A 12,008-nucleotide genomic window follows, 5' to 3' on the forward strand; every position below is an offset into this window, starting at 1 on the left:
TTTGTGAAATCAGGTAGCCATTTATCATTGTCTACAAAGTCTAGAGAACCTTGGAGGAGAGCGAGTTTAAAATTTAGGTTATCGATTTCTTTAAAATCTGGTGAAAAGAATAGAGCTGACCACTGAATCAGGGCTTCATGGGCATAGCAGCGTGATGGGAATGACCTAATTGTCCCTGTTAACACACTTGTAACTTCCTAAATATTACTTTTCTGGATAAAGTATAGGATGTAATGTTAACAAAAACTTCTAAAACAGAAACTGTAAACAGAATTAATTTTTAATATTATTGTTGATGACCTTGTGGCATGCTCACACACTCACACATGGTCCACAGACTTCAGAGTATATCAGTGGTTTTAGACCCAGTCCAAAAATCCTGTGTGTCATTCCACATCACTAAAATCTCTTGGTGAATCTAATTTCCAATGCAAGATTGTGAGTATACTCTGAATTATTTAATACTTCCCCAAAGTTGGAGTTTTGCGATTACAATGTTACTATAATGAATGGTGTGACTAATCTATATTTTTCTCATTTTTATTTTCTCTTTATTATGAAATTAGAGAATTAGGATTGCTGAGGTAATAGATACAAATGTCTTCAGTACTCGTCACATTACTTCCATGTTGGTGCCCAGACCTGATCCTTCTTTTCATTTTAGCTTCTGTGTGCCTCTTCCTTCTTCCTGCTCCTGTGAGCCAGAGGGTCTCAAAGTCAGATAATTAGAGCACTGAACAACAATTTCTTCTTGAGAATGTAAATGAATCCCTTTTTTAAATGAGGAGACTAATGAATGTATTGTTTTTAGTTGACTTACCTGATGTCCAAGAGGCTGCCTCTCGCTGAGCAGTGTTGAATTTACTGTAGTGTGTTCCATGTCCATGAAGTCACGACTGGTTGCTCCTTTTAGGTCTGGACCCACCTGTCCCTCCCACGTGGCCTGAGGACGAGGTCTCTGAACAGGAGGGAGGGAAGACAGCCTACCTTTGACTCTCTAGTTGTGTGCCAGGTACTATTCTAAGATAGTAACATGGTCCCTGTTTTCAGATGGGAAACTCTGAAGCTCAGTGAAGTCAAGAAACTTGTCCAGGCTTACCCAGCCATTTAAGAGGAGCAGCCGTGATGACCTCTGAACTTCTCTTTATTCTTTTCACGGTGTAAGAGAAGTGTGGAGCAGAGGAGTAATGGAGCAGAAGATTCCAGTTCTGCAGCTTGTATTTGAAAAGCGCTGATGAGGACCCTGTAGAGAGAACAGGTGCTTTTGTGCAGTGACTGCCTCCCGCTGATGTGACAGCCTGTGTGGAAGGATTACAAGAAGTCCAGGGACTTTTTTTCCCCCCTCTCATAATACAGCTTTTTGTTTCTGTCACAGCAGGATATTTAGTTCCGGATCCCATATCCCGTCCTGTCTTGGGTTTGTCTGTAGGATTTCTCAGGTTTAGTGTTGACTTCTCTATCACTTTCCTTTTTTGCGGTGACGTCTGATCTTCTGTCTCCACCTTCTAGGTTTGTGACTAAGTGTTAATGTTGCTCTCCACCATCATTCTGTGCACTGATCAGCAACTCCTTCCTGTGCCTCTCTTAGAACCCGATTTCACTCCAGCCTGGTGTGGCCACCCTTGTCTTCAGATGGGAACGGAGTTTGAATGGCTTTCCTGAGAGAGAGTGGGACCTGTTCCTTTGTTTCCTTGTAACCGTCCTTGGACCTGACCCAGCAAACAACTTAGCCCCGGAGGAAGCTAATCTGCCTGATGTAACCCTGAGTTCTCAGAACCTTCTCCTGCCCCACCAACTCTGAAGTACCTTCTCTCCCGGACAGTTTGAACCAACCCAGCTTTTCTTTGTTCCCTCTGAATGTGTCAAAGTAAGCCTTGCGCCTTGGAAAGCCGATTCCAAACCTTCCCAGGGTGCTGTATTTTCTACCTCATGGAGTATTCTTCTCCCAGAAATTGCAACGTATTTTTTAAGGGGTATCTTTAACAACACAAAGGGATTCTTCCCTTCCAAGTGTGGTGACAGTAAGGCTCAGCTCGAGCCTTGTACTTGGCAGGGTCTTGGTCCTCATAGTTTGTTGTCCCTATGTCTTGAAAATATGTGGAACTGGCAGGTGTCACTTTGGTCTTAGCAGCTGACTTGTTTGAAGTTCAATCTTAAATTAAGCTCTTGGTATGTTCAGCTTCATGGCCAACTTCAGTCTTTATGTTGTGTTCTCTCATGTTTACTCAAGGAGGCACCAGGATGATACGGTTGTCTGACGTTATCATTTGTAAAGGCTGAAGGTATGAGATATTTGTTTGCCTCTCTGAGTCTTGGAAACCGGCTGTTCTCCTTTGGAGCAATGCTTTGTGAAGCCACTGCCTTGAGGCCAGAAATAATCAGGCACTTAAAATTGGGCCAGGGACAAGGTGCTTGAGTCTGAGGCTCTGGAAATGCTTAGATTGGTGCGAGTGTTCAGTCACTCATTTCATATGTTCCAGATGTACTTTTATAATCGTGTGTGAGACGTACATATATATTTGCCTCTCTCAGGAAGTAGGAAACTAGAAATGGAGAATATTATAACATCAAAAAACAAAAACTTTGGGCTGAGCTAAAAATTAGGTAAGACATTTGCTTATTTGCAAATGAATCACAGCAGAAATAGGATCTTCCTGTGTCATTGAGAAACCTTGTTTTCTGGATGAGTGCTGGGACGATCATAGATCTTTGGGGTTAGGACTACACTGATCCCACTAAGTTTTTCTGCTTAGCATACAGCTATGACAAGTTTTGGCACCTCTCCTTGCTGCTGCATAGGTGAGGCTTGTCCTGGGAGTATCCCACAGCAATCTTAGATCATTCCTGGGGCCTTTAGGATGATCCTGTCTCCAGGGCTGAGTCAGCTGGGGGAGACCGGGGACTACTGAGTAGCTGGTATTGCTACCAGGTAAATGAGCTTGACAGGTTCTTTGTCTCCTCCCCAATTCTTATCATGGAGGAAGCAACAGCCAGGAAATGATTTCAAGTGTAGTGACTATGGTGACCCAGTGGTGAGCCCCTTAGATTCCCTGCCAGTCTCCCTGATGTATAATTGAACTTCGACACTCTAGGATAGAGTGAGCACCTAATCCAGGCACTGCCCTGGGCTTCCTTTGCAAAGGCTATGTACTCCGTCGTTGCTCAGCACTCCGACAGAGCCAAAGGGATGCCCTCTTCCCATGGCTATGAAGTCAGACAGTGGACTGGCTCCAGCAACGAGGGAAGACAAGCTCTTAACCATAGGCCTTTGCTGAGCCCTGGGGCTTAGTTTGGAATACAATAAGTGAAGGTTTTTTTTTTTGTCATTTGTGTTTTTTAAATGTAAACTTGATTATTTTATTGATAATTTAAAAATAAATGACTTTATATTGATCGTGAAACAGTTCTTGCTCTATTTCCCTACAAAATAGTGGTTGGGTGCCACCATGTGGTGGTTTTTGTTTAGGTTTTGGAAACAAGGGTTAACAGTGCTTTTTATCCATGTGCCAGACTGCATGGATCAAAAGTTCTAATTTTTGAAAATGCGTTAACTCTCAAGAATATGGTTTAACTATATTTGAGTTTCAGGTTTAAGGTGGTCTCCCTAAGAATTCAGTTGACTCATCAGGAGTATCTGTCTCTAGGAGGAGATGGGGTAGCTCTGGTGTGGTGGGAACCAGAAAGCAGAACAACATACTGAACATCCTCAGAGACTGCTGTTGATCTCATTTTGAATCTCTTGCCTGAAAGCATCGCTTCTAGTAACATCCTGGGTTCTTGAAGCCAGATCCATCACCCTTTCCCTTCACGTCTTCCTCCGTGTCTGGATCCACTTTCGCCTTCCTTCCCCTGCAACTCTGCGCAGTGATGCTGCTTCTCACATGCTTTTTCTTTCCTTGTCTGGATGAGCAGAAGAAGATCATGATCATGATCTGCTGTATTATCCTTGCGATCATCTTAGCTTCTACCATTGGGGGCATATTTGCCTGAAAAAGGTGAGCCATTTGTGGGGAGATGATTTTTTTCTTTCACTTACTTGAAACTCTTACATGCTTAAAAGCACTTGTCGCTGGTTCCCCAGATTTGGGAGGGAACAGGTATTAGACTAGAAAAAGGCTGGAGAGAACTATGAAAAAAGGTTTCATAGAGAAGTACGGATGAATAACGAGTTGGCCATAGATGGGGAGGCAGGGGGCAGTCTGCTCTGTTTAGAATGATTTATAGAAGGATGTTGACTTCCAGCAGCAAAATTTGGGTGGTGGTGTCTGGGAATGGCTAAAGGAGAAAGAATTAGTTCTTGCACTGGAAGCACCCCTCTTTAGTAGGAGAGCGCCAGCCAGTAACCCCAGAGTAAATTAATGTCCTCTCTTTGAGGGTTAGGACCGTTAGTGCAGACTTGCCGAGTAGACTCTTTGCCCCTGCAGAGGAAGCACTTGGTGATCCTGGATTCAAACCTCCTGTTGTATAACCTGTGATTTTCTTCCCCTTCCATTACCCCTTGTAGTCCTCACCGATGGAGCCTCGGCCGGCACTTTTAATCCTCCTTCCACTTTCTGTGGTGCCATCACTTCTCCACTGCAGATTCCTCAACAGCTACTCCTTTCCACTGTGAAACCTATGACATAGGGTCTCCATCAACCACCTCTTAAAAGTTATGCAAAGGTAGACTTAGGACAGTGTGGGATTGGGGGGGGGCAGGGCTGAAGGAACACGAGCTGGTTAGGAAGGTGGTGTCAAGGAGAGGCTGAGGGGTAGAGAACACGTGCTTGTTGGGGAAATAAAACAGAGCCAGGCAGGTATTGGAGCACATCCAGCTCATCAGCATTTAATTTTCTCTGACCAATACCAGGCCTGTTACGTCTGGTCTTCAGGTTCTTCTAGGTCTCACCTTCGACCAACGCTCCATCTACTTCCTTCTTCAGGGTCTGATAGTCTAAAGTGAAGATGGTCTAACCACAGGTGCCACGCATGTCTTGCTCACAGCTGCGTCCCCAGTCCTTAGTACAGTGCTTGCCACTTCCAGATGTTCAAGGATGGGTTGACTTAATTAGCTGTAATTAAGCTCTGATTTCTGCTCACGGTTGAGTCCGTGGGTTTTACTTTGAAACCTTTTAAGGCATCAGTGGTAAGTGGGTTTGTTAGTATGAGAGGCTGTGTGCAAATACCTGTGAAGGGGCTGATTCACTTATGCAAATACATGACAGGCTTCCCACTACTGTGACATGGTCTTTTATGAATGGCGATGGGAGTTGACAGTCTCTCACTCTCAAAGACTGCTGGTCCCAGGATTGTGGCTCCCAAACAAAAGAAACAGGTTTATACCATGACTGAACTCCCAACAAGCATCAGGACCATGCTCTATGAACTGTAACAGAGAGGAGAGGTCAGGTCAGAAAAGTGACAGGCAGCTACCACTTGCATCGTTTCTTACATGGTTCATGTTGCTAGGTGAAACTGAATTTTCTTGGCCAGCAGTGTGCCTAAAACTATCCTGAACAATTCAAAGTTCAGATGTGTTCTAATGCAATTTAGTAATTATATTACAAGAGCTTCACTACAAATACATTAACCACCACCTTGTGCAACTCTTGAGGACCATGTAACTGTTTAGATATAATTGCACTTTTGAAAGATTATTCTTTGCCACACGTCTTTTTTAAGAAAGCGGGATTTAAAAAAAAAAGCTGACGTTTCAAGTCAGTGTGCTCTTTCTACCCATTTTCAAAAGCAAATGGTGTACGATTTCTGTCCATTTGTATTTCTTTCAGTTTGAATAGGGGATAGAAACCTGCTGGGTAGTTCTGGAAGAGATGAATCTTGTTACAGACCAGACAGGAAGGTGGAGCCATGGGGATTTGAGATACATGGGGCCTTTATTCATCCAACAGTAACTAGTTGAGTGCTGTGCGGCACCGCACTGTCCTAGAACCTGTGGGGCCACAAAGGTAGAGCCAAATACATGCCCTCCTCGGAGTTTCAGACCTAGGAAAGGCCAACTTCAACTTTTATCACTTACTTGTGTTAAAAGGCAAGGGTATGTTCCTTATCATATTGTCCAACATTCCCCTTTGTCTTCTAAAATTGAGAGATGGGTAGTTGGGCATAAATAAATATCTGTTGAATTAATGTACGGACTGGTGTGTTTTTGCTTTCCAAAAACATCTGTAACTAGTAAAGACAGCAACTAGCTCCTGTGCTATAAAAGGTGGTACAGAATTCTCCCAGTGTCCAAAAGTAGTGTTCCTAAAACTGAAACAATGTACAGTGAAAAATTACCATTTTGTGAAAGCAAAAATCTTCAGATTTCTTTCAGTTTGAGGAAAACAGGTACCAATGTAGCTCTTTGGTAAAAGTGAAGTGATGTGAAGCAGACTTGGACAGCAAGGAAACCCAGGCAGATGTTAAATCCAACTTATACAGAGATGGGAGATGGAGGCATTTGTTTCAGCCCTGAAGATATACATCTTACAGCTGGGGAGAACTAGACCCACTAACAATCAGTGAAGCTGGCTCAGTAATCATTTAAGGATTAGGAGTGACCAATGAGAAGTTACATCCTGAGGTGATACTCAGACTTTATTTTATATAAATATAATGCACTTAAAAAAATCAATGGATATTCTATAATTTTTCACAAATCATTTACTCGTACTGCTCCTGGGTTAGATTATCAGTGCCACCCATAGACTGTTAAAGGCAGGCTGAGGGGAATAAAAATGTAGATTTTCTTTTGGTAGCTTTTGTATATTTGTGTCTCCCATTCTCACTACACACGTTCAGGCATATAGAACTTTCCCCAGTACCGCCCCTTCTGGGTTAAGTCATATGGGCTCAGGACTTTGCGTATCCCAAGCATGTTGGCAGTGGCTATGCGCTCAAAGGTCCAGGGGTTTTGGTTGTTCTGTTCCCGTTCCTCTTGATCTTTCCGCATCTTCTCTAGAGTCTCCTGGCTCACGGCCTTTGCTGGGAAGGGCAACTTGTGGGCAACCTGGTCCAGGAAACCTTGTACCTCTTTGAATTCACAACGCCCACCCACTTCTACTATGAGACGGCCAGCCTTCACGGGAGTCACGTAGTGATCAATGGCACCTTTGCCTCCCCCCATGCGCTGTCCCATACCCTTGCGGGTAATGGGCTTGAAAGGGGCTGGTACTCTCCATAAAGCAAACATGTTCTTGGGGTCCATAGAGCGGTTGATCGTCAGGCGCATCATTTCAAAATGGCCCCAGTGGAGGTAACCACCACCCAGTGCCTAAAAGTGGATGAAAGGATTAGAAATACGTGGGGACTTAGTTATCTTGCATGTGCTCTTTCACAGTAACTGTGGCTTCAATAATTTACAAAAAAATAAAAAGTTCTGGTAAGGACCATGGAGAAAAGCCTAGGGTACAGAAGTAAATGAAAACAAGGTGGACCCATTTCAATGGATAACCAGGGAAGGCCTCTTTGAGGAGCTGGTATTTATTTACTTAAAAGATTTTGTTTGTCAGAGAGAAGTGGGGCACACAGCACAAGCAAGGGGAGCAGGGACATGATCCCAGGATCCTGGGATCATGACCTAAGCCAAATGCAGATACTTAACCAATGAGTCACTCAGGCATCCCGAGGAGGTGATATAAAGCTGAGACCAGGATGGTAGGTACCAGCCAAGGAAAAACAAGTTAAAGGAAGAGGAATGGCTTGGTGAGTGTGAGCAGAAGGCAGAATGGCTGGAAGAGAGTGAAGGACAGGGTATGGGCTTGGGCCTGTGAGAAGCAGTCCAGGGCTGATCAGCAGGTGGCGGGAAGGACTGTAAACTATTGCTCTGGCATCCTGATAGGAAATCAGTCCTAGTCCACACCCATTTGTGCAGCTACTGACATCAAGTCTCCATGGAAGCCACTCTAGGAAGGAATCGTGTCCTGCATCTTAAGTCATGGATAGTTTTATTTTCACCAGAAGCCTGTGAGGATTTCATAGTCTGATTATAGGGGCCAATTTGGTAGCCTGCCTTCTCCTGTTTTTGTATTATTTTCACTTGACATGAAAAAGAAATTCAATTGTTCACTGGGTAGTGCACATCAGTTTAAAGAGCAAATGGTGGCCATTCCAATAAAACCCACGAAGGACGAGAATTAACTCTAAGAGCATGAGATTTTGCTAATCCCTGGCTTCTATCATGCAGCTGCTTGACACTGAACTCACTTACCAAGATTGCAAAACTGCCTTCTGTGAACTCAGTAGCTTCAGTAGAAGGTCCCCGGATGTCCCTCAAATTCTTAGGTTCTCTTCTCACTTTTGGCACAAGTGGTACCCTTTCAATAAATCGAAGCTTGGGCTTTTCAGGAATGGAAACATCTAAAAAGGAGCACAGACAGCCAAGAAGAAATAAAACCACACATCTCCAAGGATCCAATTTCTTCCTACAAAGATTTATATTAATCAAGTGGAAGTCTTAAGAGTTACCACTGAAAAATATAATTTCAAAAGTATATTAGGTTTTTCCTGTGGCTGCTTTTTTATTGACACTCGAATCTTTTGATTATGACAAGTATTAATGGAGAGGTTCTGAACCTTTGAAGATAACGAAGTTTCAACTTTCAAAGGAAATGCACTCTACATAACACTAGAAAAGAGACCATCTGGGAAGGTACAGAGATTGAGACTGTCACAGATAACACTGGCTAACTTTTTTTTTTTTTTAATGTTTACTAAGTGCTAGATGTTGAACTGAATGCTTTATGTGCAGTATCTAATTTAATCTTTTTTTAAAAAAATTATTATTATTATTTTTTAAGATTTTATTTATTTATTTGACCGAGAGGGATCACAAGTAGGCGGAGAGGCAAACAGAGAGAGAGGAGGAAGCAGGCTCCCTGCCGAGCAGAGAGCCCCATGCGGGACTCGATCCCAGGATGCTGAGATCATGACCTGAGCCAAAGGCAGAGGCTTAACCCACTGAGCCACCCAGGTGCCCCTTAAAGATTATTTTTTGACAGCAAGAGACATAGCAAGCAAGGTAACACAAGCAGGGGGAGTGGGAGAGGGAGAAGCAGGCTCCTTCCTGAAGAGGGAGCCTGATGTGGGCCCGATCCCAGGACCCTGAGATCATGACCCAAGCCAAAGGCATATGCTTAACAACTAAGACACCCAGGCACCCCTCATATAATCTTTAAAACCACTTTAGAGGCGTGGTAATTTTTTAGGCCTTCCCTTTTTAAAATTTTGAACTTTGAAGTTTGGCACAAATAATCAGAAGGGCGCCTGGGTGGCTCAGTGGGTTGGGCCACTGCCTTGGGCTCAGGTCATGATCTCAGGGTCCTGGGATTGAGTCCCACATCAGGCTCTCTGCTCAGCGGGGAGCCTGCCTCCTCCTCTCTCTCTCTGCCTGCCGCTCTGCCTGCTTGTGATCTCTCTCTGTCAAATAAATAAATAAAATCTTAAAAAAATGTACAGGTCAGTGAATTATTAGAAAGTGAATGCATAAACACATCCACATTAACAGTCACCCTGCTCAAGAAACTGAACTTGAGGCAAGTACTTTTTTTTTTTTAAAGATTTTTAATTTATTAGACAGAGATCACAAGTAGGCAGAGAGGCAGGCAGAGAGAGAGAAAGGAGGAAGCAGGTACCCCGCTGAGCGGAGAGCCCAACATGGGGCTCGATCCCAGGACCGTGGGACCATGACCTGAAACAAAGCCAGAGGCTTTAACCCACTGAGCCACCCAGGAGCCCCTATTTTTTTTTTTTTTTTTAATTTATTTGACAGAGAGAGATCACAAGTAGGCAGAGAGGCAGGCAGAGAGGGAGAAGCAGGCTCCCCGCTGAGCAGAGAGCCAGATTTGGAGCTCGGTCACAAAACCCTGGCTGGGATCATGACCTGAGTTGAAGGCAGAGGCTTAACCCACTGAGACACCCAGGTGCCCCTAGGCAAGTACTATTTTAAATCTCCATTTTATAAAAGAGGAACCTGAGACCTAGAGACATTTTATAATCTGGTCTAGGCCATCCAGTGAAAACAGCAAAGCCAGATGGATTTTTTTTTTCTTTTCTTAAATACTGCACAGCATCTCTGGATGTTAATTGGGGTGGTGGAAAGAATACTACACTGTACATGAAAATACTTAAGTTCTGCTCTGCCAGATTGTTAGGAAACCTAGAACCTAGGAATCCTTTGATCTATGCTCTATTTCTACAGGGGCTTTTCATGCTGGCACCTGTGCATTTCCTACAATGTGCAGCAGCTTGCTGTGTTGAGAGTGGATGGATTGAAATGCAGGCTGGACATGGTACATCTTTTTCATAGCAGACATTCTGACAAGTTGGGGGAAAAAATTATTAACTTGAAAGGCACTTAAAATATGTCTCTGGGGGCGCGGTGCCTAGGTGGCTCAGTGGGTTAAAGTCTCTGCCTTTGGCTCAGGTCATGATCGGGCTCTCTGCTCCACGGGGAGCCTGCTTCCTCCTCCTCTCTCTCTCTTGCCTGTCTCTCTGCCTACTTGTGATCTGTCTGTCGAATAAAAATAAAAATCTTTTAAAAAAACCAACAACCTGTCTATGGTAAAACAGGCACAGCTTTATCATGGAGTCAAATATAAAACAAGGGCCTTCAAGGAAATACCAAATTATTAATTGGCTAATACGGACCTAGAAACTGCCACCTGCTCTCCTCCAGTTTTTTCTCTTTTTTAAAAAAATATTTTAATTTATTTGAGAGAGCATGCACAAGTAGGGGGAGTGGCAGGCAGAAGGAGAGGGAGAAGTAGGCTCCCTGCTGAGCAGGGAACCAGAAGTGCGACTGGATCCCAGGACGGTGAGATCATGACCTGAGCAGAAGACAACTGCTTAACCAACTGAGCCACCCAGGCAGCTCTCTCCTCCACCTTCTATAAGCAGCTACAGAGAAATTTAGTGATGCTGTCCCCTCCAAATCCACATAAACTTCTGGAGCATACAGTAGTTTCACAATTATGTGTAGAAGATAAAATCCTCAGAGCTCAAGGACACTTTCATATTTTTTTTTCCAATTGTTTTTCTTTCTTTAAGATTTCCAATACAGTAAAGACATGATAAATTATATTTACAAAATTGTGGTTTACCTTAACGTTTGTATTTAACAAGTTAATGCTTTCCCCATAGTTCTATGACTACATAGTGTAGCATCCTTTAGGGAGAACGTCAGAAGTTCTAATTTGATGGCAATATGCGCTGGCTGGGGACGAGGGGTGCGCTGGGGGGAACCGCCCCACACAGTACCACAGGGGAGGTACCCCATTACACGGTCGCGCCGTAACAGCACCTGTTCTATCCCGACCGTTTACACCACTTCCTGGCACACAGCAGGCCCTCTAGGGTTATTCACTGAGTGAATGGAGGGGGGAACGCAGGACCCGCCTTCATTCTCGCCTCCCCTCTTCGGGTCCCATCAGAGAAGACAAACCCGAAAGGGACACAAGCTCACCCTCAAAAGTCGGCACCGGGAGCAGCGTCTTGAGGCCAGCGCTGGCGGGCGGGACGGTCCAAGAATCTACAAAAGCAAATCAAAGAAAGATCCGGAAGCGACAAGACCCGGGCCTGCTCGGACCCAGACCCAAGTCAGTCCTGACGCAGGGCCCCGAGGGGGGGCCGTGGGGTTCCGCTACATGCGCTCACAGGCCCAGCACCAATTCCCACCCCCCGCCCCCGGGGAAGCCAGCAGGGGTCTCCGAACGTTGACCCCCGCAGGTGGCCGTGGCCCCCCGGCACGAGTCCCCACGGCGGGGACAGCGCGGCCCCTACTCAGCTACTCAGCTCTGGGGCAGCGGTCGGCGGAGCCGGCTAGGCGCCGCACGGGGGGTGGGGAGGTCTTCTGAGGGACCGAGGGCCTCCTGACCTGACACCCGCGCTCGCAGGAGCGGCGCCCCAGCACGAGCCAGCAGCCGCCACATGGCCACGCGGGGTCCACCGCCGCCGGACTCCCACCGCGAACGCAGGGACTCCCTGGACCTGGTCGGGCCGGAAGTTGCTTTCGCAACGGTCCGTTCCCGCAG

At 45.2% G+C, this 12,008-nt stretch overlaps 2 protein-coding genes across 5 annotated transcripts in view; one reads left to right on the top strand and one right to left on the bottom strand.

Moving 5' to 3' along the window:
• The window catches only part of STX3 (syntaxin 3), a 39,638-nt gene extending 36,237 nt beyond the window's left edge, over positions 1 to 3,401 (top strand). For 2 of the 4 annotated variants that reach the window (XM_013044614.2, XM_013044615.2), the window contains one exon: positions 1,589 to 3,401. In XM_013044614.2, the coding sequence (XP_012900068.1) occupies positions 1,589 to 1,801 (213 nt within the window). In that variant the 3' untranslated portion in view covers positions 1,802 to 3,401. Of the gene's footprint in view, positions 1 to 1,509 lie in introns of all 4 variants that reach the window. The other 2 variants (XM_004770432.3, XM_004770431.3) reach the window with 2 other exon arrangements.
• A 3,157-nt stretch (positions 3,402 to 6,558) lies between these two features.
• Positions 6,559 to 12,008, bottom strand: MRPL16 (mitochondrial ribosomal protein L16). The gene is made up of 4 exons (XM_004770435.3): positions 11,852 to 12,008; positions 11,441 to 11,506; positions 8,189 to 8,337; positions 6,559 to 7,252 (listed from the first exon to the last, which is right to left on the bottom strand). Exons 1-4 carry the CDS (start codon positions 11,904 to 11,906, stop codon positions 6,767 to 6,769), a joined length of 756 nt encoding a protein of 251 aa, XP_004770492.2. The 5' UTR covers positions 11,907 to 12,008; the 3' UTR covers positions 6,559 to 6,766.

Source organism: Mustela putorius, unplaced genomic scaffold (assembly GCF_011764305.1).
Source record: "Mustela putorius furo isolate JIRA1106 unplaced genomic scaffold, ASM1176430v1.1 tig00000127_pilon_pilon_pilon, whole genome shotgun sequence".
Lineage (NCBI taxonomy): Eukaryota > Metazoa > Chordata > Mammalia > Carnivora > Mustelidae > Mustela > Mustela putorius.

Bases quoted from the DNA above. Each gene is read 5' to 3' on its own strand.
- MRPL16 (XM_004770435.3), bottom strand. From the start codon at position 11,906: ATGTGGCGGCTGCTGGCTCGTGCTGGGGCGCCGCTCCTGCGAGCGCGG. The intron at 11,507-11,851 runs GTCAGGAGGCCC...TTGCTTTTGTAG, and splicing joins CCTGCGAGCGCGGGTGTCAG to ATTCTTGGACCGTCCCGCCC. The intron at 7,253-8,188 runs GTAAGTGAGTTC...ATCCACTTTTAG, and splicing joins AAGGCAGTTTTGCAATCTTG to GCACTGGGTGGTGGTTACCT.